The sequence below is a fragment of the Lagopus muta genome, chromosome 5 (assembly GCF_023343835.1).
Source record: "Lagopus muta isolate bLagMut1 chromosome 5, bLagMut1 primary, whole genome shotgun sequence".
Lineage (NCBI taxonomy): Eukaryota > Metazoa > Chordata > Aves > Galliformes > Phasianidae > Lagopus > Lagopus muta.
In genome coordinates, this window is record NC_064437.1 from 54585609 (window position 1) to 54608795 (window position 23187).

Sequence of the window (23187 nt, forward strand, 5' to 3'; positions counted from 1 at the left end):
TTCAGTTGTCATTCTTGCTAATAACGGATGTGGTTTTGCATTATGGGACGCTTAGCTTGTATGCTAGAACAGAGTGCCTGCCAGCTGTGCTTTTTTGTTGTCTTAACAGAGTAAGAAGCGGCAGTACGACCAAGAAATAGAGAATCTGGAGAAGCAGCAGAAGCAGACAATAGAGCGCTTGGAGCAGGAGCACACAAATCGGCTACGGGATGAAGCGAAGCGCATCAAAGCAGAGCAGGAGAAAGAGCTGTCCAAATTCCAGAACATGCTGAAGAACAAGAAGAAGGAGGTAAGAGGCAAGGATGGTTGTACAGAAAACAAAGAGTACGGCCACAGCCAATGGTTGAGGTTAGGTCTCCCAAGACCCTGTGCGCTGTTATCTGAAGTGTCAGCTATGTTGGTTTTGTTCTTTAACTCCAGAAGGAGAGCTAAGACAAGAAAACCTGATGGCCTAAAATCTTTTCCAGTTAATTTCATGTGTGTTGTAGAGTTAAGGCAAAGTGAGTAACGTTTGACACTGACACCTTATGCTGTTAATTTATTTGCATTTGAATAAGAGGAGTGGTGTACCTCTGAGTATTTAGCATCGTAGAAGTTGCTTTATTTCATTCTCAGATCAGTTTTGTTGTGTTTGTTTGTATATAAATGTCTCCAGTGTTTGCTCTTAGACTTCCAGAGATTTCTTTAAAAAAAAACAAGAAAAAACAAAACAAACAAAAAAAAAAACCCTGTACTGCCCATGCTTTTGCATAGCATGATCCTGTAATACAAAAGTGTATAGAAAAAAAATGTTGTGTTCAGTGTGAACTGTATGCTTGTTAATAACCATTTTCTTCTTTTTGCGGAACCTCTTGCATTTTTGAGTCTCTTTCTGTTTACTGGTGATTGGGTCCTCCATGGGAAAGCGGGAAGAACGTTATATATTGCTCTGAGCTGAAAGCAATTCTTTCACGGAAACAGGAATAGCATGTGGTGATTTGGACTCTGTTTTCTGATGATGCTTCCAGTATTAAACAAACAGACATTTGTTTCTGGCTGGAGGGCTTTGTATTTACAGCTTAAGAGGGCGAACTAGAGTTCGAAGGAAAATGCAGCTGGTGCTCTAAGCTACCCGTGCTATATTGAGGTGTGTGCAGTGTTCATGTCTTGAATTCTTACAATTAAAAAAAAACAAAACAAAACAACAGCAAAAACAAACAAAACCCAAAACTAAACGACCATCAGCAAAGATTCATGTGCATATTAGCCTGATTAACCAGGTTATATTTCTTCTATTCCTGTCTAATTTGCCTCAAACTGAAACAAAACGCTTCATTCCAGCATGTGTACTGAAAACTTTCTTAAAAACAATTGTCATTGGTGTTTTTTGCTTTTAAATTCTTCTGAACATTTACAACCACTTAATACTTTTTCTGTGGTCATTATTCAGACTTGCCCTGCATAGATGTTATTTATGGTTGTGACGCTGAACAAGAGCATCTTATAAATTCATGTTCTGGATAGTGTCAGAAATGGCTCTCTTTACTGAGGACTTACTTAAGCTTCCAACAATTTTTCACAGTTTTACTGTGAAGTAAATGTACTCCATAGTCCCTTTTACAGTAGTGCTTCAAGAAAATACCGCTTTTGCAAGTGGTAGTTTTCTCAACTACTGCCTATTCTAGCCGCTGCATGAAAAAACAAGCAACTGCCGTTTCTGAGAGCACTGGACAGCATGTGCATGCAAAAAGCAGCTGGTATACACCTCCTTCCTGCACTGGCATACCTAAAGCATGCATTGCTCCATCTCTTTTCGCTAAGCTCTCTTCACTAATCTGACATCCCTGCCACTGAAGTATTGCATGCTTTCCAGTACACCTGTAGTGCTTGACCTGCGCCTCCTCTGTTCACAATAATGCTTGCTGTGGAGAAATGGTTCTTTTCGCCACCTTCTGCATGCTTATATACACTGTAGGTTTTTTGTGAAGTGGAGAAAGCACCAAAAGAGCTGAGAAAAGAGCTCCTGAAACGCAAGAAAGAGGAGCTTGCACAAAGCCAGCATGCTCAGGTAACAGCGGCAGCTTCAAGCTACTAAAATACAAAAGGCAGCAGTATTTGCACCGCTCCATAATTTCACTTGTTGTTGTTCAGTGAATATGAAACTTAACTCAGACTAACTCTGTGTATGCTCTTTCTTCAAATACTTCCCTATCACTTCCCATATAGTGTGTAGAAATGCAGGAGCAGTGACTTCCAGGTTTGTGCTGTTAAGCGTAACATTATGTATGGTGTGCCAAAAACCTGTGTTTTACCATGACAGGCTCCATTGCAGTGCTTTTATGTGCTGTGAGAACCCCCACAGGTCCATCAAATTACAAAAGTTTGAGTCAGAAGTTATTTTTTGAGTAATATAATCACAGAGGTGGAAAATACCTAGGATCTGTAAGCATCATTCCTAGCAGCACAATTATCACAGATCACAGAATGGTTGGGCTGGAGGGCATCCTAAGGGCTGTTCAGTTCCACCCCCTGCCATGAGCTGGGTGCCCCCTCCAGATCAGGGCCCAGGGCCCCATCCAACCCAGCTCTGGGCAGCTCCAGTGATGGGGCACCCAGAGCTCTGGGCAGCAGTGCCAGCACCTCACCTCCATGTGGGGAAGAGTATTTGATCTAAATCTCCCTTTCTTTTTGTTTGTCCTATCACTACATGCCCTTGTGAAAAGTCCCCTTCTTCTAAAAGATTAGGTCAAATGAATTTATATAATGCCTAAACACAGGTGAGTGGGAACTAGAAGACATCATAGCTTCATGCCTTCAAACCTACTGCCTTTATGTGAGCTGTCTGGAAAGGGGCTTCAGAACATTTCTGTGGTGGCCACAGCCTGTACAAGAACAAATTTGCCCACAGCGGAGCAGTTTTGGATCAAGTAACTTAGATTAAATGTTCATGTGAGTGAGTTGGCAGAAAATAACAGCAGCGCTGTTTGATTACATGTCCTGTTCAGGAGGGGATTTCCCGGCATAGAATTTGATTGAGTTGCAGCGCTCTCCATGCTGAGGATTTGTGTCCTGATGTTGTTAAGGAAACAATTCAGGAACTGAATGTTTGCAGCGTTTGTGATGACTTTGTTTCCTTTGCTGGCTTCAGTTTGTTGAAGAAAGTTTTAAAGGTGGAAGATCCTTACTTGGAATGGCGCAGTAGTAGGCAAAGTGCAAATGTTCCATTTAAATATCCAAAAATTCTCTGTGTTTACTTTGTTCCAGTAGCCTTGAGGTTTTAAATGCATATTATTGACACACAGCAGAGACTCATTTCTTCTTTTTTTTTTTTTTAAGACCAGCACTATATTTCATTGTATTCTGACATAGGAAGTACATTGTGTCCCACAGGGCGTTGCTCAGGTTATGATTCAGTCTTTTCAGTTGTCTTCATGTACGCTTTTCAACGCACAAATGCAGGACGTAAGTCCCAAAATACAAACCAAGAAGTTTTATTTCCCTAACGTTACAGATGTTTTCTCTTCTCTTTCTGCTCATATGTGCTGATCAGTTTCACTGCTGCCTCCAAACAAGTTAGCACAAATGTGTATAACTGCACTATAAATAATAAAAGGACAGCATTGCTAATGCTGGGCAGGGCGCTGAAGTTTCTCACAAAGGTGATACAGTCATGTTCTCAGGTGTTTATTTGTTCAGCACATGTGAGAAACACTTGTGTGACGTGAATGCTGTGTGTGCAGTGAAATTTTGGATTGTAAAGATACTGGTTTAAGATACTGGGCAAAACCAAGTGGTGATTTTAAAGAGGCAGACAGCTTTTTGCACCATCCAGCATGTTCCTGAGTAAGGTCTATGATCTTTGTTGCATGACTGCTTTCTGAGATTGCCAGGTTTACCTCAGTGCTAACAATTAGCAAGGATTTTTTTGTGTGTTTTGGGGTTTTTTTTATGTGTTCTAAGTGGACATGGAAGCAATGATATTGAAATGATTGACAGTAAATCCCCAGCATAACTTTTTTGACTGTGACTACACTAGACCAGCTGTCCCTCTGCACTTTCCAGATAAAAAAAAATTACTAGGAGATCAAACATAGTATTAATTCTGTGCCTGCTTGCTCAAAATCAACTTTTAGTTTTCTTCTTTTCCAACTAGAAAGGGAAACACAACAGTATTTTTCCATCAGTTCATACATTTGATTAGGAATGCCTGATGTCATTCACAAACCTGGCCTCCCAGTCTGTTTTGTACCCTCAGTTCTGCTCCTTTCTGAACTTGCAGCAGCTTATTCCACCTCTGGTTTTCAGTTGTCTGTGTAAGCTTAACTCTGCTGCCCACTGGGAGACACAAAGGACACAAAGGACTTGTCCATTTTTCGGTAACGTTGCGTGAAAATGAAGACCAAGATTCTCCTGGTCATAATATAAAGTATTTTTAATTGACATGTAGTTCTGCATGTTGCTGATGGCTCTTAGCAAGGCTCACTAAGAAGAGAACAGATCACTCACTCAGGAGGCCCTTGCAGTGATTACCAGCAATATTTTCAGCCTCTCTCCATCTCCCATCCAGCTGGCCATCTTTAACTTCGTTGTGTGTAACAGCAAATGCCTCAGCTGCCTGTTTTGGCTTAGAAAGACACTGCCATCATGGGGTTTTTTAACCTTTATGTCCTTGTAGAAACATCTGCATTAATCTTTTGAAGTGTGTGTTGTGTGCATGCCTGTGTGCTGGCAGATGTGGTCTGAGGTTGGGTTTTCTTGATAGTTGCAAAGAAGAAATTCAGTGGTATGTACTTGCAGTGTGGAGGGGGATGCTTACTATTCTCTGTTCTTCATGACACGATGCAGTGCCTGAGGTACCTTGGAGAATGGGAAGGTGCAGGAGATACACAGACTGCATCACACAGATGGCAAATAATTTGGGCAGCCAGGTCAGCTCTGGCATGCTGAGCTCAGCAGTGCTGCAGAGTGCAATTCCCACAAAAGTCATTAGGTGTCTTCTTTGCAGTGTCACAGGACCCCAAACCTCAGTCAGTATCTTTGCATTCATGAAGTGATAAACCACTTGAGATCGAGACACAGTTCTGAAACTAACACAGAAATAACTTGGCTTTACCTAATAATCCAAAGCAAAAAAAAATAATCATAAATCTTCTGTTTTCTTACATCCACAAATCCATAACCGTTGATAGAACTGAGATTGATTATATATTCAGCATGCTTGTCTTTGCTACCTTTAAACTGCAGCTTTTTTAGAGGGACATGGAATGAATTGTAGGTTATTGGTTAGTCTGTTGTCCTTGGTCTTATTTCTAAAAGTATTATTAAATATTAAGCATTCTCTTGCCTACTCTGTGTGTAGAAAATTCAACAGACAATTCTGTAGCTGAGGCATGTTAGCTGAAATCTCTGTAGCTGAACTTGTTTTTGTGTATAGCTCTTTCTGGGAATTTCATTCAAATGCCATGTGGCTGGAAGTACAATATTTAATTCATTGCTTTTCACCAGGAGCAGGAGTTTGTACAGAAGCAGCAACAAGAACTGGATGCATCTCTGAAGAAAATTATTCAGCAGCAAAAGACAGAACTCGCCACTATTGAGCGAGATTGCCTCAACAGCAAACAGCAGCTCATGAGAGGTCAGTCTTTCCTTAAAGGCAGTTATTTGTGCTGCATTTCAATAAAATGACGATATGGAATGATCTGCTTATAGAATAGCACTGCTCTTAAAGTGTGATTGTAGGCCACTTGTAAACATACACTTGCAGGTGGGAGAGAAAGGATTGTGTTGTACTTTCTAAACCTGCCTTCGCTCTGCAGCTCGCGAAGCTGCCATCTGGGAGCTGGAGGAGCGACATCTACAAGAGAAACACCAGCTCCTCAAACAGCAACTCAAGGATCAGTACTTCATGCAGAGGCATCAGCTGCTTAAGAGGCATGAAAAGGTCAGTGTTGACTTTGACACTTTCTTTTGTGTATTATTATCTCCTTTTATTTTTAATCAGTCTCTGTGGTAGCTGCTTGCTCAGGCAGTACCCAGTGGGTATTTCCGTGCTGCATAGATTCTGTACTTGTGTTGGAATAAGATAAACCTTGATCTTGCTTCACTAACAGCAGTATGTTGAAGTATGAAGAGTCCTATTTTTTACCTTTTGATTCCTTTAAAAAAGAAATCCACAAAATAAGAACAAAACCACCACCATCCTTTTGCTATTCAAAATAACAAATAGTGCTTGTGCATAAAAATGAATAGGGTTTTGGCTTGTGGTTAAATAAATCTAGTCATTAGTAAATCATCTTGGAATTCACTGAGCAGAATGAGAAACTGAGCTTTGGGCCAAGAAATCTGTCTCAGCTAAATCCTGTAAAAGCTCAGAAGGCAACACATTTACTGCAAGGCATTTAACTTTTTTTTTAATAGAATATACTAAATAAAGCAATACAATTCTTGTAAATCTAAACCCAGTACGGAGAAAGGTGATAGGATTCCTTGGTCACTGGATCAGAATTGGCCTCCACTGCAAACTGACCTCTATATATTTGGGCATTTGTATTTTCATCCCCATAATGGCTGCTGCTTTCATTGCAGTAGTGGAAGTTCAGTTGTACTGAAGCTTCTTCTTTTGAATAGCACAGACACTTTAAATATATAATTCAGGAGTTGAGCAACCATGTGTAAAGTGTATCTGCCTGTCTTCGAACATGAAAGAATTCAAATGGGTTGAGCATGATCCAGAGCTCTCTGGAGTTAAAGGAAGACCTCATCCGCCCCTTTGATATCATTTCTCAGACAACATGGGCATTGATGAGAAGAGATGCTCTAATGTCAGAGGTATTCTGCAACATTTCCATGTGGTTCATGTTTCAGGAAACAGAACAAATGCAGAGATACAACCAGCGCCTTATTGAAGAGCTAAAGAACAAGCAAACTCAGGAAAGAGCCAGACTGCCTAAGATCCAGCGAAGTGAAGCAAAGACTCGAATGGCAATGTTTAAGAAAAGTTTAAGAATTAATTCATTAGCCTCTCCAGATCAAGACCGTGAAAAAATTAAGCAGGTAATTAACAAAAATGATCTTAATGGTGTAAATGCTTGATGTGACACAAACACAAATGTGATCATGGGACAGAACGCACTCTGCAAGTCTGCAGGTGGTACAGGACCGGGTTGATGTATGGATGTCTGCTGCCCTTCAGAAGAACCAGTCGAGCTGGAGAAGGGGGCAGACATGATCATCATGAAGTTCAACCAAGTCCTCCACCTCAGGGCCATTAAAAATATGTAAAAATCTTAGAATCATTCAATTCAGTAATACTGTATGCCATATGTGTTTGTCCTGTCACATACAGTTGTTCTGTTCAGATAAATTGCTGTCTCTAGGAGCATAATCTAAATTGTTTTTTCAATTGTAGTTTGCGATCCAAGAAGAAAAGAGACAGAAAAATGAGAGACTGGCACAGCATCAGAAACATGAAAATCAAATGCGGGACCTTCAGTTGCAGTGTGAAGCAAACATCAGAGAACTGCATCAGCTACAGGTTAAAAATAGATGATAGTAGATAGACGTCCAGTGGGAAGATTCTGCTTTGCCTGGGTCTGTTACTAACCTGAAACATTTTTTCCTGCATTTTTCCTCACGTGAATTCTTTCAGTTTTGCTTTCAAAGGCCTGCAGTGTACTATCGAACCGGGCTCAGAAGCTTGCATTAGTAAGAAATCATTTTATGCCCAAGAAGATCATGAGCTGTAAGCAAATGATCACTCTCAGAGTATTTTCCAAGTTCCTAGTGCAGTTCTGTGTAGGCAGCATCTCCTTTTAACCTGCTCTTGCTCAAATGTCAATAATCACAACAGCAGTAGGCAGCACCAGGCACTGCCCACGAGACTTTCAAAGTAATACATGGAATTAGATGGTCTTTACAAAGTGCAGGCTGCCATTCATGCTTGAGCTTGTGGAAGGTATTTAGAAGGAATGCTCTCCTTACAGCAAGGAACCTGATGTCAGTTTTGGTATGTTTTTTGTAGAATACTGTATACTAAGGCTAAGGCCTCCTTTTCCATGAAATCTGCTTTTTCCCTGCTTTGAGGACTCGAGGCAGTTTTGAAGTATTCATTGATCACCTGCTGATAACCTTTGCATAGAGAAATCTTTCAGTGGCCAAGGAAGCTAGATTTACTGATTGCTTTTCTTGCCTCCTGTGAATGTAGCCCCTGGCTGTGCTGGTAATACACCTCAGTAAAACCCCAAATACTGTGGGAACCCAGTATGAGAATCTGCTCAAGTAAAATTGAGAAGATTAGGGCTGCTCTGAGCCTCCAACCAAGAGAAGTTGGCCCTTAGCTGCACTCAGGAGTAGCCAAGTGCTTTTCATTTGGGTTTTTTTTGTTTGTTTGCTTGTTTTTTTCGTACTCTGCTTCAGACCCAGTTGGGCCTGCAGCTACAGAAACAAGAAGGTTTTAGGGGCTGCAATTACCAGCTGCTCTTAATACAAAGATTTGATGCAGCCAAATACTTAATTATTAACTTGCCATGCTTCAAAGTTTTCTCTGTAAGTTAAGCAAATGCATGTACAACTTAAAGAATGTGAAGCTGGTGTGTGATTTAATTACCTTTCTCGTTACAGGGCTGTTTCAGTGCAAGCACATCTCTCTCTCTAGACCCTGTCTGTTAGGCTCAGCTCCATAGCACTGACAATTGAAATTCTCAGCTCCTATGTTGCAAATCCTGCTTCCTTTCTAATGTCATCAATTTTCATAAATTACAGAAACTTTCTTTAGGAAGCAAAGCAGAAATGCTGCATGACCTCAAATAGCTCTATTAGGCTGTAAACTCAGTGCTGACTAACGCTGTCAGCTGCTCCCTTAGTGGCAGTCAACAGTGTGGATTTACAAGTATTTCTTATCTCAATTGGTTCTGATGGAAAGGTCAGCTTTTGATAATGCAGCCTCGTACCATACTTCTATCTTGTAATCATGTACGTCAGTGTTTACACAGAATAAGCTAATTAAAAAGAATTAGGACAACATATGTCACTGTACCAACATTGAGTTGTCTAATCTGAATTAGTTTTATAAGGATTATCTTTGTCTTGTTTTAAGAATGAAAAATGCCATCTACTGGTTGAGCACGAGACTCAGAAGCTCAAAGAACTAGATGAAGAGCACAGCCAAGAACTGAAGGAGTGGAGAGAGAAATTGAGACCAAGAAAAAAGGTAAATTGGAGCAGTCATGAGTCAGAAAAGGAGGAGGTGTGTTAAATCATGCAAATGCAGACCTTACAAGAAATAACGCAGAGGAAAACCAAGCTACTGTACAAAACTGCCACAGTTCACTGTGTAATGAAAGAAGTTGAAATACGTGCAATAAAGAAGGCGTGCGTGTTATCAGGCTCTTACTGTGTTCCTTTTGCAGGGCGTCAGTATGTATTTCCATATAAAACAGCTGAAGCAAATCTGGTTTAGGAATGTATTTCAGCAGCCATTAGGATATTACAGCACCTGACAGCTCAGTAACAAAGAGAGTGGTTGTGGTGGTTGATTTTTTTTTTATTTCAAGCTGGAAAGCACCAGAGTTTCACACAACTTAAAGAATAACCAACAGGCAGATGATGCTGGTTCTTGTGTTGCTGGAACTCGGTAGTTTTGCAGTCTGATAATTGTAGGTGACTTCTTATAGTGGTGCATGCAGTTACATCACATCAGACTGGCAGCAGGGTAACAGGCTTGTTGTGCTTTGCTTTTATTCCTCTGACAATCTGATTTTGTTCTTAGACGCTGGAAGAAGAATTTGCCAGAAAACTACAGGAACAGGAAGTTTTCTTTAAAATGACTGGAGAATCTGAATGCCTTAACCCTTCCACACAAAGCCGCATTTCCAAATTCTACCCAATCCCCAGCCTTCACTCCACTGGGTCGTAACTCTGGGAACTGCTGCAGGTTTTTCATATTTGGAATTCTTCATCCTCGTCAGCTATCGTGCTCTATCTGCAGTGTGCATTCAAGGACCTGGCACTTTTTGTTTTCAGTGGAGACAATCGGTGTCATGATCACTTTTTTTTTTTTATTTTTACTTCTTTGAATGGAAGAAAGGAGGAAAGGAGTTGCTGCGTCGTGGTAATGTGACGTCCTTCACATGTTTCAAGAATACGTGTGGTTTTTTTTAATCTCGGTCTCAAAGTTTAAGTTATCTCTGGTTTTGACTTTAAGAAAGTGAGTCTAGAACAAGAATTGCAATATTTCTTATCACAAAAAAACGTTCATGTGAATTTTTAAACGGTGTAATATTAGTTCTGCTACTGTGTTTTGAAGCCTCATTTCTACACACGAGAATTCCATAACTGAAACTGCCCTGAGGGGCTTAAAATGTTACAGTCTTGAGCAGTGTTCTCAGAGCAAGGACTGAAGCAGATTACTCAGAGCATGCCAATAACCAAAAAAATGAACCCTTGTGCTCACACGATTGGTAACAGTAAAAGCCTTTGCAACTTTTTTAGAAGAGAAACCTCTGGCATAAATTCAACTGAGCTGATCTCCATTGCGCGTTTTGTCCATTAGTTCCATACTGAAATGGGGTGCTAGTTTAATAAAGACAGTGCCTGAAACACTTTGCTATGCTGATCCTGGTGACAGGGTGGTGTTTTGTCATTTGAAAACAAAACAAATACTCCATTGCATTGCTGTTACTGTACAAAACAGAAGATTTCTTGCTGCTACTGCCATTTTTGTTGTAAATCCTCACCCTAAAATATTTTGCACTAAAATATGTAAAGGTGAAAGAAATGCTAACTTTAAAATACCTGGTTTATTAATTTCCTTATTTCCAACCTATTACAGGTGGTTATTTCTACAAATGGAAAACCTGTAGAATGTATTTTTTAGAAAGCAATGTGCAAAATGCACGTGGTCTCTCTAACTGTACCTGCAAAGGGTAGAGCCATCTGTCTGTTCTCACCAAAGCCTGTTTGTTTAAACTCCATCAGAGCATGGAGGTGGGTGGTCATTTTTACAGGTAACCATGGCAGAGTCTTGATTTGATTACAAGTGTTAGAGTTGGTTGTTTTGTTGTTGTTGCTTTAGTCATTTTATTTTATAGAAAGATTTAAGTTAAATATATAGACAAAATTCTTAATGAAGCTGGTTTTTTTTTTCTTTGGTGTTGCCACGTATTAACATAGATGGTTTTTATTTTTCAAGTTTATAGAAGTACAATAAGTTATTTACCTGACTGATCTGCAGTGAAAAAAGTCTGAAATGTTTCTGACATAGCTGGTAGGGAAATAAAAGTGCGTTAGGTCACTTTTCCTGCCCTCCTTTTGGTGGCAGTCATATCGAGACAGTACTGTAAGCTGTACTTTGGTATGCCGTGTGAAATTTGTAAAATAGTATTTCCTTTGTTACTTGAGGCCTAACTTCCTCTTCTCTTTGGGCATCAACTGTAACATTTGTTTTGCTAGCTCGCATTAAATGTGAGGCTGGTGAACGTGATATGGTGTTCATTTCATGGGAACAGCACTGATGCATGTGAATGAACTCTTAAGTTAACATAGGATTTGAATCAGATGCAGTAGAAAACTTGGATGCTGAAATCTCTGGATGCTGAAGCTATACTTTCTCAATGAAGACACTTAACAGTTACAGCACAGTATCAACAGTTGGAAAATGCATGTTTTAATTTAAAATCTGTAACTTTTTGATAGCGTAATTTACTAGCTAGCCCTAATTTCTGGCATTATATAAAAGTGTATTGTGTACTGTTGTAAATTCACATACCATATCTCTAGAACGTTATCTATTGCAAAATACACTGTTCTTTAAGTTGTTTCTTCTGTAGGGTGAAATACATCTCTGGCCTTCACTTTCTAAGCTCCGCTGTCATAAATTGACTTACTAAAATCAGCAGGTAATCTTCATCTCTGTATTTCAGAATTAGTTTGCAGTTTTGTATGCAGTAGGCTCAGTGACTTATCTGGGGAGCAGACGTGGCAAGTAGATCTCCCATTCTGGGTTCTCTCTGCCTTTATCATCATTAAATTCTCAGAGAAAAGTTAATCTTCTTCCATTGCTGGCAGTCTCGGTGATAACTTGTTAACGGTGTAGCAGTTACCTCTGTCTAAATCTTCAATTCGAAGATCCTTTTCACACAAGCTCCTGCAATCTGATCTCAAGTGTAAATTGTCCAAACAAAAAACAGTTCTGTGTTGAGGGAGGGACTGACTGTAGTGATTGCTAGGGTTTGATGTCTGGTGTGAAAATACATTTGTTCTGGGATAACAGGAGCTAACGTAGGTACTTGCACGCTTGGATTGATAAAGTTGTTGTTGCCAGTATTGTGCAATGTAAAAGGGGAGGTGTATGCTATTATGTCAATGTCAGAAGATCCAGTTCAAGTGAATTTTGCTTCACATAGGCCTGGCAGAGCTCTTCTGACATATAAAATCCAATGTCTCTACTATCATGTCGCATAATCCCTTTAATGACACACTTTTGCTTCACCCACACTTCCACGTCAGACCCATTCTCTCAGACTGCCCCTCTGCTGCCATCTGTCACATGGCAATAAACTGTAAAGGAATAATGGTGGGAAGATTTAACTTCTACTGCCATCCCACCAACGTCCACCTCTGACATCATGAAGCAACACAACATAATAAAATAGGAGGCATTACTCTGAGAGCAGCTCTTGTACATCACAGCTGGGAAAATGAAGAATGGCAATAAATAAAGTGACGCAGTACAGTGGAGTGCAGTGATTGCCCTCTGGCATTTACAATTGATTAAAAAAATAAATTGGCCATCTTCTTGGCAAGCTCGTGGCCTCTGATGGATCCGGACTTCCCAATTTTTCTTCTTCATCGTTACATTAGCTTTCTTGGGATGAGACCTTGTAAATACAGGAGTCGGTGGCTATGCCCCAAAATCAAGCTATGTTTCTGAGAGTACTGGCCAAACTCTGACAGCTTTGGGCCCTAGGAGCCTGTTCCAGTGCCTGATGACCCTCTGGTGAGGAAGCATTCCCTGGGACTCAACCTGACTCTTCCCAACACAGAGTTGTGCAGTTTCCTCATTTACTGGAGTTCAGCTGTTTGTGGCATCCTCTAATTCTCTGCCAATGCAGTCCTTAGCATTTGCAATCCTGTCATTTTACTTCATCATCTGTATTTCTGGATCTCAGAAAAACTTCCTTGTGTTGATGTGCTCACACATGTTCCTGTTCCCTGACTTCTAATAGCAGCTTCATATCAGATTCAGAATGATGCCTGGGGAGAATTAACCTTGATTCCCAGACAAGCTGAGGATGCCCTGGCACATTTCTAGTCTTACAAAAGATGAGAACAGGTAAAAGGAAGGAAAAAGAAACTTCATAGCATTTGTCCAGCTAGGAGGGGACATTGTTTGCAGACCTTTTAGTTCTCTGTCCCCTTCCTCTCACCTCAGTCCTCATCCTTTCTGCAACTTTCTGTGACTGCTGCAGTACTGAAAGGGCAGCTGGGGACTCTGGAGAAAGGAGAAGAGCTCTTAAGTAAAATGTGCTTGAAACCACCTATTTCCACTGTGCTGAAAGCAGAAGGGAGGTACTGAGTCCTAATATGCTCTCGTTTTGCAAAATCTCTTCCAGTTTCCATGCTAGGTAGAGCCTCGTTCTTATGGATTATCAGCTTGGCTGAGAATGGTGAAAAGAATAGAAAGAAACCAGAACAAGAGAGCTGCTGCTCTGTCATACCCTCAGTCTCTAAGAAAAACAAGCAGAGTGCTGTTGTGTAATAAAACCTCAAAAGCCAGGGCATCTCCAAGCTCATGTTGTCCCAGAAATTTGTTGAATGTTTTGTGTTAACAAACCAAGTCATTTTGCCTTACAGGAAGCAACCAAAAATCATGAGCCAGATGAAAAATTGGCAACAGATCTCTGTATTTTAGCTCATGGAAATGAACTTGCAGTAGCAGCCATACAACAGTTTTGGTTGTTGTTTTTTTTTTGTTGTTCTTGTTTTTAAAATTAACTTGATTTCATGGCTTTCTGTAGAATATTGTAATAATTCTGCTGTAAATACAATAAAAATCACAGTTTGCTGAGAGCGTCTCTGTTTTCTTTTCAGAAAACTCATATGAACTTAAGTGATCTGTGAGTGAGCAGAACAATTTGTGATTTTTATCAAGTGAGGATAAAAAAGAAATACTTTAACCTTGTGTGGTTGCATGGGCCCTGGCTGGAATAGCCCACTGTGGGAGCAGAGATTGAACACAAACCTCATTTTGCCTGACAGCCTGGCTTGCACCTCACAGCATGCTGAGTAGCTCTGGCATTGCTTGAGACACAGGAGCACAGCTGCTGCACTTAAACATGACTTTCAGGTTTTTTTTGTGGTTGTTTTTAAGATAGATTTGAAAGGAAATGTCTCAGCAGAGCCAGGTGAAGAGTACGATTCACCCAGAAGGATACAAGTTTAATGAGCCAACACTGCAAGCTGCTGTATACTCTGAAAACCAACCAGGTTTGTATAGAACCTTGTTCCAAACTCTCCTGAAGACTGAAAACCAGAGATCCCGAGACACAATGCACTGGCTGCTTGGTCACAAACTGGTGATGAGAATGAAGGAAAACTGCCACCATTGGCCACTCAAACCCCACAGCATGTCTGCCCACAGTCACAGTGACTCTGGTACAGGCTATGCTGTAATACCGATAGGCAAACTTGGAGTACAAAACACACTTTAATTGGGATGTTTACATTAACAAGTTTTTCCTAATGTTCCAAAAATAGAATGCAAAAATGTTTTTTAAAAGTCAACAAATTACATTGAAGAAAAGTGCTTCAGTTCTGTCCCTGTGCATGTCACAGCAGGCCGTGCTGCACAGCACAAGAGGCCCATGCTCCCTGCAGAGTATTTGCATGTGCTGTGCCCTGCGTGCTGCCACAGCCTGCTCTGTAACAGGATTTGGACAAAGGATTCAGGCTGGGGAGCGAGGTTAATACATCCTGAGTGCCAGAGCACTGAACAATTGAGGCGGAAGGGAACCACATTCCAAAATGGGTCGCAGGTGGGATGACAATAAGTGCTGACCCCAGAGATCTGAAAGCACTCCCAGCCCCAGCCAGGACCCTGCTCAGTGCCATCACCACCTGATGCAGCAGCCCCTGCCCCACTACAGCCAGCACAGTGCTGTGCTCATGAGGCTCAGTCCTGGCACTTCCTGCAGGGCTTTTGGTCTGACTCTTACCACTTGTTTGGTATGGGGAGGACTTTTTTTTTTTTTTTTTCCTGGATATGTGGCTTGTTGTTTAAGACAAGTTTTTATGTAGCTCAAAATAATACAAGATTGGACTGAGAGGGGTAGGAAGCCCTTGTCAGCACAAAACCACAAACCTGGATAGGCTCAGGGGCCATACATTTGCAACAGGAGGAAACATCCACACTAGAGCAACACTGGACATATGTAAAAGAGCCATTCAGATCTCAGCAGAAACACTGAACTATCAAGTCTAAGTACTTAGCTGACTGGCAAGGACATTTTAGCAGTAAGACAGTGAAGATCCACACGAAATCTCTTGAGCTGCTAGGGATGGTGCCCGGTGCAGAACTGACTTTGCTCTTCCCTTAAACCCCAACACTTCTTCTTTTCCTTCTGCCACCATACACTTGTTCACCTGGGGACAAGAGAAAGTCGGAGGATTATTTGAAGAATTCATGTAGAGAAAAAACAAGACAAAAAACACTACTCCATAAAACAACCAAGAAAACCAATCCAAGCTGTGTCAGCATTTCCCACCAGATGGGCTGGTGTCCAGAGAACACTTCAAGCCCTGACCCAGCTCTCCCCAGGGATGGCAGATGTCCGTACCTTTCTCGCCTTTCTCTCCTTTTGGTCCCCTGTGCCCCTGGCGTCCTGGTGGGCCCATCGGCCCCGGGTCACCTGAAGGAATGATAAAAACAAGTTGTCCACAAGTGTGATTGGGATAGGTCACAGTAAGGAAGAACAAATTAGGCTGCTCGTAAAGACCGCCTTCACTACATGGAGGCTCTGACCTTAAGAGCAGCCTGGTTCCAACCATCCCTTTGGTCACAGTGCTGCTTCCTGGGCAGCAAGAAGTTACTGGCATCATAGGCTTGAGAGGGAAAGGATGGCAAGCCTTACCTTTGGGGCCGGGATAACCCCGCTCTCCTTTCTCACCAGGTGGTCCCCGGACAGTACCGTGTGCTGGAGAGGAAAACAGAGCATGAGTGAGTAGGATAAACCACCTGAAAGACTGTGTGTTCACTTAGAGAAGCAGTGAGTCACACTGGAAGGACATTGCTCTAGGTTAAATGGGATTAGACTGAGCAGGAGCAATTTTTTCAAATATTTTCATTCCCAGTAGACCTGGTGTAGGCTGGGATCTCACCTCACCAGTGCTGCTCTGCCACCCAGCCCAAGCATCCTGCCTGTCACCTGTGCTGGAGACGGTCCCTGCTTAGAGGGAACTTTGAGAGCCATGAGAAAGCTCTCTTTTTCTGCTGTACATGTGCCAGTCCGACCACAAGAGGCTGGAGAGACCTCACATGCATGAGCTAGAAACATCAGGTCAACGTGCCACTTACTTCTGAAGAAATCCATGAGGTCCTCAGTGACATTGCCATAGGCTGCAAAGACTCTGCTTATTCCAGGAGGTCCAGGAGGTCCTGGCGGGCCTGGGGGCCCCTGTCCAGTGTAAGACATGAAGTCCTGGAGGATACCTTGGCCTGAAGAAATAAAGACATCATTTGAAAGGAGCTGTTTCTGGATGGTAGGGCAAGAGAGTGTAAGGGAAAACTACAGGGAGCAGGAAGAGTAAGGAAAATGAACTGGGAGTTGTGTGCCAAAACAGGAAGGCTCAGGAAAAAAAAAAAAAAAGCATCACACTCACTTTGTAGGTTCTCTGACACACGTCGAGCCAGCTCACTGTAATCCAAGGATCCAGTAAAGGAGTTGCTATAAGATCTGCCTGGACCTGCTGATCTCCTGTGTGACTCCTCAGCTGTCAGCAGCCCATCAAACGACCCATCGCTGCCCAGGGACGCACCATAAGAGCCATCGTTGCCCATGGAGGCACTGTATGATGACCTGCTGCTGCTCATGGAGCTGCTGTAAGAGCTGCCTGTGCCAAGTGATCCTCCATGGGATCCCTCAGCACCCATGGATCCTCCATGCGACCGTTCAGAAGCCAGCGAATCATGATACAATGAAGACATAGACCCAGCCACCAAACCACTATCTCCTTTGGGTCCTGGTGGTCCCCGTGGCCCAGGGGGCCCAGGAGGCCCTGAGATGTAGCTTCGAACTTCATCACCTGCAAAAACACAAGAGGCAATGAGAGGACATCAGGGACACTGGGGTACCAGAGCCCCCAGGCTCCACAGATGTCACGTGGCTACAATCTGAATGAAGAAGAGGGTGAAATTCTCCTGACAATCACTGCAGTAACCATTATCCACTGCCATGCATCAGGCAACAGGCACATATATCAACCTGAATCTCTGCAGATGGGAAAATTGAAGCCTGACATCCTCCTCTGCCCCCACCTCTCCCACAGTATTGGGTGCCTCACCGCAGAAACCTGCGCAATGATTGCAGAGGGGTGCACTCCTCTCAGGCCAAACACAGCACCCCTGCTGAACAGCATTCTGTGACCAGCCTCCCAAAAATAGCCCACTCTCTTGCTGTTCAGAGGCTCCCCTGGATGACTTGCCAACACGAGAGCCCAGACCAACGCTGCTCACAACTGGCTTACCGTTGCCCTCCAAATTTCACATCATCCTTTGCTCTGTAGGAAGATGTTCACCAAAGAGAACACTTTTCCAATAGCAAAGGTCTGCAAATGACCTCACTAATGACTCATTGCTCAGTACAGGTCACTTTTAACTGCACAGTGCTTGTTTCTTTAGGCTCACAACATGGACTTTGGTCTTGCAGTTGGACTGAATCTGCCTACAGAGTGAACTGTGGTCTCTCTACAGCCTATAAGGTGAGTACTGGGATAAGCAGTAAGCCTGTAGGAATGAAGTGTTGCTCCATCACTTCTTCAGGAGAGGCTGTCTCAGCTGCAGTAGAGCCAGCAGCCCACACAAGACAAAGCATGGCTGTGGACATGTGCAGAGGGAGTGGACAGCATTTCCTTACTCTTCAGGTACTGGATCAGCTCACTCCTGAATTCATCACTGTGGGTGATGTCAGCGTAGGACAGGAGGCCAGTTCCTGAGAAGCCTGGTGGTCCTGGAGGGCCAGGAGGGCCAGGTGGGCCCTGCATGCCAGAGATGGAAGAGTATCCAACACCTTGAGAGATAAAGAGAAAAGAATGATTTTGACAGTGAGAGAACAAGGACATTGCATGGTGTAGTGGTTTCAAGCGCAACCGGAAAGGGATGGGGGGGAAAGGCCTCTTTCACCAGGGAGAAGGAAAATGTCATGATATGGAATACAGATAAAACCAGGACACGTGGCTAGGAATCTTAAAAATGTAAAGGCTCCAACCCCAACTTCCAGCCCTTTCCAGCTGATGTTGATGAGATTTTAAGTGACCTTGTTCCCAGTGAGCAGTCACAGGCCCTAGTAAGCTAAATTTCAGGCCCAGTCCCTCCAGCACCTCCAATCAAAATCTCCCTGCCAGCTGTAAGAAAAGCAGGTGCTTTACTTTGTAGGTAAGCAGAGATGTCCTCCAGAGAGGTGCCAGATGATCCAGGGATTCCTGGGGGTCCTGGGGGCCCTGCAGGCCCAGGGGGTCCGACAAGACCACTGAATTCAGAGTCTGCAAGACGCAAGGAAAGAGATGTTATCAAAACCACTGCAATCCTGATGAACTTTCCTGACAATACAGATAATGCCAACTAAAACCAAGCACGAGATGCTTTTTTCTCCCCAGTTCCTGGCACACCTCACTTCCTTGAATTGAGATGTCATACATGGAAGTCAGAAGACCCCAAAGAGTGTCAAAGTCCAAATTTATGCCTACTTTCAAATACGGAACTGCTTTTAAAAAGTGACATAAAAAGCTCTTGTATGCTACCACTCTCCACAAGATCTCAGGATCTGTCTGCAGCCACTCGCTGTTTCTACAGGTCCTAGCAGAGCACAGTGCTGTTCCTAAGGCAGAGGTGATCACTGGAGACACATAGAGGGTTATCTGTGGTGACAGCCCAAGGGGGAAGTTCTGCACTTAGCAATGAGTCATTTGCAGATAAGGGATGGTGGCAGTAAAAAGCCCGTAAAAAGATCCTGTAGGTGTGTAGGAACCTGTATCAGGGATCAAGAAGTTGGCTTACTTCTCAGGTATGCTGTCAGTTCACTGTAAGATATGCCTGGTGAACCTGGAGGCCCAGGCGGTCCAGGGAGTCCAATGCTCATACCAGAACCTGCAAAATCAAACATATCCAACAGCATCACGTTATCACAACAGGCTGTGTTGTACTGTGGACAGACAGGCTGAGGGCTCGCTTGCAGGCGATGCAGGAGAGCCTTCTGCACCAGCCATCTGTGCTAAGAAGCAGAGCTTAAGCCATTTTCTTGTTGGGAGTTAAGGTTTGCCCCTTAATCCAAATACAAAGGTATGCACAGGTATGGCAGGTATCAGGCTTCTTCCTCTAAGCAAGAGCTCAGCATGCTTCATGAACCTCCAACATTAAGCCTGCCAGGACATGCAGCTCATCTGTGGAGCCAGACATATGTGCTGCTCTCCCTGTGCCTGCCTATCTGCAAGTGGCTCTGTTGCAAAATTCTGCATCTTTGGGATTTGGTTTAATGAAATGTCACTGCTGATAAAATGCAGTTTTTCTGCTTGAGCTGTTGGGGTGCTGCTGTTAAACAGCCTTTTCCTTCTTTCAGAGTCAAAAAGCCAATGCCTATCATCTTTGGAGCAGCTCGCTGATGGAATCTGGTCTCCTAGGGTGGTTCAGAGAGACTGAGCGTGGTCCAGGCTGCTTCTTCAAGCAGGCAGTTGCCCTATCAGAATTTGTCATTTTAGCATTCTTGTAAAGGATGCTCCAGATTCCTTTCTGCCCAATGGTTCTTAAATGCCATATTCATCCCTTTACAGTTGAGAAAATGAAGCACAGAGGTGGAATCTGTTTCACTTTGAAGTTAACTTCTCAGAGTTAAAAAGGGATTGACAGGACTTCTAAGTTGGCTAAGGTGAGGTGATGTCCCTATGATCAGTTTTTAGCAAAGCAAAACTCACTTCTTGTGTCTGTGCATAATATCTTAGATGCAGGACATCTTCATTCTTTTAGAAGTCTATCACAGCCCCTGTGAGGAGGTCTCTGTACTTAGGGATTCGCTCAACCAACATGAGAAGATCTTTCACTAACTGCACGATTTTTTTTGTCAGCTTCCAAAGGAACAGAGAGAAAAGCACACTAATAAAGACAATTACTTGTCAAGTAGCTAATAAACCGTCTGGTCAACTCATCATAATCCAGTGACAGAGACATTCCATCTACTCCTGGTCCAGGAGGTCCTGGTGGGCCCCGAGGTCCAACTAGATACTGACGAATTTCTTCTCCTGCAAATAAAAGAGATACTTTAAGAATATCCAGCTGCTTAAAAAAAAAAGTCAAGTGTGAGGAGTTCCCAGCCTGTGAGCTGAGACCCAGCACACTAGAGAAATCACCAGATTCTATACATGCAAAGCTCCCTCAACCTTGCACCTCCCTTTCTGAGTGTCGTCTGCCCTCTGTATGGTAGAAGCCCACAACTGCAACGCATGTAGGAAAGAAGACAGAGCTGGGCATGCTGCCCATCTTAAAAACAAAGACACAGTAAGGCTTTGGGGTGGGCAAAAAGAGATGGGGAACCTTAAGGGACTGGGTGAGTGGGAAAATGAAACCCCAGGCTTTTGTGGGAGACTGGGGAAAACCACTGGGAATTCCTTTAGAGGAGGGATATACACAGATGCCACCTAGAGAGTCAAGGAGAGTAGGAAACTGCGGTTATAGCAGTGGGTACAAAAAGCAAACCAAGTGAACAAGTATAACTTTTGGAAAGCATGCAAACTCAACAGTGTAAGACACGTAAATTTGTCTCCAGAGGACATGGAAGGAGACATTGCAGTTCACTGTGCAGCACCTATGGCAGGCCTTTGCCCTCCAAGGCAGCTGCTGGTAATCATAATGGGAGCCAGGAGACAAGAAGGAAAGGCAACTTTGGGATGCTTTACCCACATCTCCACATTTCTCTTCACAGTCACTTACTCTGCAGCAGGTTCAAAAGTTCTTGGTACAAAACAGATGTAGTTGATACTGAACTGGCAAATGACTGATAATGATCTGAAGAGCCTGGGGGAATGAAAAGGTTTTATGTTAGGCAAGATCAAGAGAAGACAGAGGGTGAAGAGGGGTAGAGGAGGAACAGAGGAAAGCTGAATTAATCCAGTTTAGCTAGTAAAATGGGTTTCCCATGCAGGGCAACACAAATCAGTTGCAGTTTCACATAGCATAGTCATTTCCACAGCAGTGTGGTTTCTGCTCCGAGATTCTAAGCTGCTTCCAAAAGCACTGGGAATTTCATCTACTTTAGGAGGGCTCCGAGAAGATAAGATAGCCCTAAAAATCTGACACCACATATAAAATCAAATACAGACACTTGTGCTTGGGACATGGGGACATTAAAGATTCTAACAGCTAACATTTAATATGAGACTACTTAAACAGCAACTGTTAGTTAATCTAAAGGTTCAGAGGTTGCTTCAGCTGTGTGAAGTCCTGGGCCAAGATGTGCAAAAGACAGGCCTGAGGAGCTGCACCTTAAAGAGTGTTGTCTGTCCTCATGTCCTTAGCAGAGAGTGTGACCTGATACTCACAGAGCTTACCAGCACAGGAAAATGATGCTTACTTGTCATATAGCTCATAACACGGGTAGCCAGCTCTGCAAAATCAAAACTCTTCCCATCTGCAGTGGTGAGGATTCCAGGTGGGCCTGGAGGGCCTGGAGGACCTTGGGCACCAGTCAAATAATGCCTTACGTTATCACCTAGGAAGGAAGCCCAAGATATGCCCATGTCAGTAGGTGAAAATGATGGCCAGATACACAACCACTAAATTCCCTTTTTTGTTTTATTTTGGGGGGGAGGGGAAGGGGTTGGGGGTGAAAAATCAAGGCCAATGAAAGAGAGTTCTGCAGAGGCTACAGTAGGCAACGGCACTCCACATTATTCAACAAAAATAAAGCCAGAGCAGTAGGGCTGCTGCTTCTAACAGGAGAGTGACAAGGGGCTCAGGGAACAAAAGGAAGACAGGCGTGCATCAGCTGACCTGTGCAAATCCTGGTTATACTCACTTTTCAGGTAATCAGTGACATAATGCTGAATCTCTTGAGAGGAACTTCCACCTGGGCCAGGAGGACCTGGTGGCCCAGGAGGCCCCGGGGGTCCCTGGATTTGTCTGGATCCACCTACAGAAAATATTGCAAGGAAAGTTTTTGGCATGTCTGCATTAGACCAAGAAACGCTAATGGATGCTTGCAGCGAACCCTTCCCTCTTCTGGGAAGAGTTTTGGGAATGAACTACAGAGTCCTTCTATCTCCAAACATAGTTTAAACATGGACTATTAAGCAGTCTAACATTTTCATTTCATTTGGCATGTTATCATTCAGCCTACCCAACTTTGCAGGGCTGAGCCCAGAAACCTTCCTGGCTTCAGACAGATAGTGCACTCACTTTGTGCACTAAATGCAATGCTCTGCAGAAGCATGGATAGAGATCCAAAAAGCACTCAAACTCTTTAGGTTAACCCCACTACTCCTAATCCCATTTGGCTCGTGGAAAACCAGCTTAAGGACCTCTTATTGGTCTCCACAGCAAGGTGTAAAGTGGGCCCTGCATGACTCCTGTCACCACAGCGTGGAGACACCTCACGTTCTTTAAGGTTTTGTACACAAATCCAATCAGCATTAAACTGACATCCACATTTTCATAAAACTCAAAGGAATTTTTTGTAAATCTCCACCAGCAATGCCAGCATTTCCTGATAGTATCAGAGCAATGACAGCCTCTCACCTCGAGATGTTCCTGGGATGCCAGGAGCGCCTGGGACACCTGCATCACCTGGATACCAGAGTGAGAGAGACAGACAATTATTTGTAAGCGTCACTGCATCCTCTAGACCTGGTTTGTAAAATAGCTAAGCTATGTGTCACCAGACAGGCAACCACCTAGTCCTTGCAATGACTAAATTGGATGAACAGCTTGTTCGGGAAAAGCAGAAGAGGCCA

The 23187-nt window shown here is 43.1% G+C and overlaps 2 protein-coding genes across 5 annotated transcripts in view; one reads left to right on the forward strand and one right to left on the reverse strand.

The window, feature by feature from the left end:
- SLK (STE20 like kinase) overlaps nt 1-14044 on the forward strand; it is a 46171-nt gene extending 32127 nt beyond the window's left edge. For 3 of the 4 annotated variants that reach the window (XM_048947183.1, XM_048947184.1, XM_048947187.1), the window contains exons 12-19: nt 110-289; nt 1955-2047; nt 5485-5614; nt 5796-5920; nt 6844-7032; nt 7388-7513; nt 9074-9187; nt 9746-14044. In XM_048947183.1, coding sequence (XP_048803140.1) covers nt 110-289; nt 1955-2047; nt 5485-5614; nt 5796-5920; nt 6844-7032; nt 7388-7513; nt 9074-9187; nt 9746-9892 — 1104 coding nt within the window. In that variant the 3' untranslated portion in view covers nt 9893-14044. The remainder of the gene's footprint in view (nt 1-109; nt 290-1954; nt 2048-5484; nt 5615-5795; nt 5921-6843; nt 7033-7387; nt 7514-9073; nt 9188-9745) is intronic. The other variant, XM_048947186.1, reaches the window with a different exon arrangement.
- The window catches only part of COL17A1 (collagen type XVII alpha 1 chain), a 45819-nt gene continuing 36563 nt past the window's right edge, over nt 13932-23187 (reverse strand). Inside the window, 15 exon segments of the mRNA XM_048947180.1 lie at nt 13932-15518; nt 15520-15618; nt 15813-15842; nt 15844-15884; nt 16107-16169; nt 16550-16690; nt 16855-17277; nt 18108-18260; nt 18619-18732; nt 19247-19336; nt 20353-20481; nt 21170-21253; nt 21810-21947; nt 22254-22367; nt 22973-23020. Of these exon segments, the coding sequence (XP_048803137.1) occupies nt 15462-15518; nt 15520-15618; nt 15813-15842; nt 15844-15884; nt 16107-16169; nt 16550-16690; nt 16855-17277; nt 18108-18260; nt 18619-18732; nt 19247-19336; nt 20353-20481; nt 21170-21253; nt 21810-21947; nt 22254-22367; nt 22973-23020 (1724 nt within the window). The 3' untranslated portion in view covers nt 13932-15461.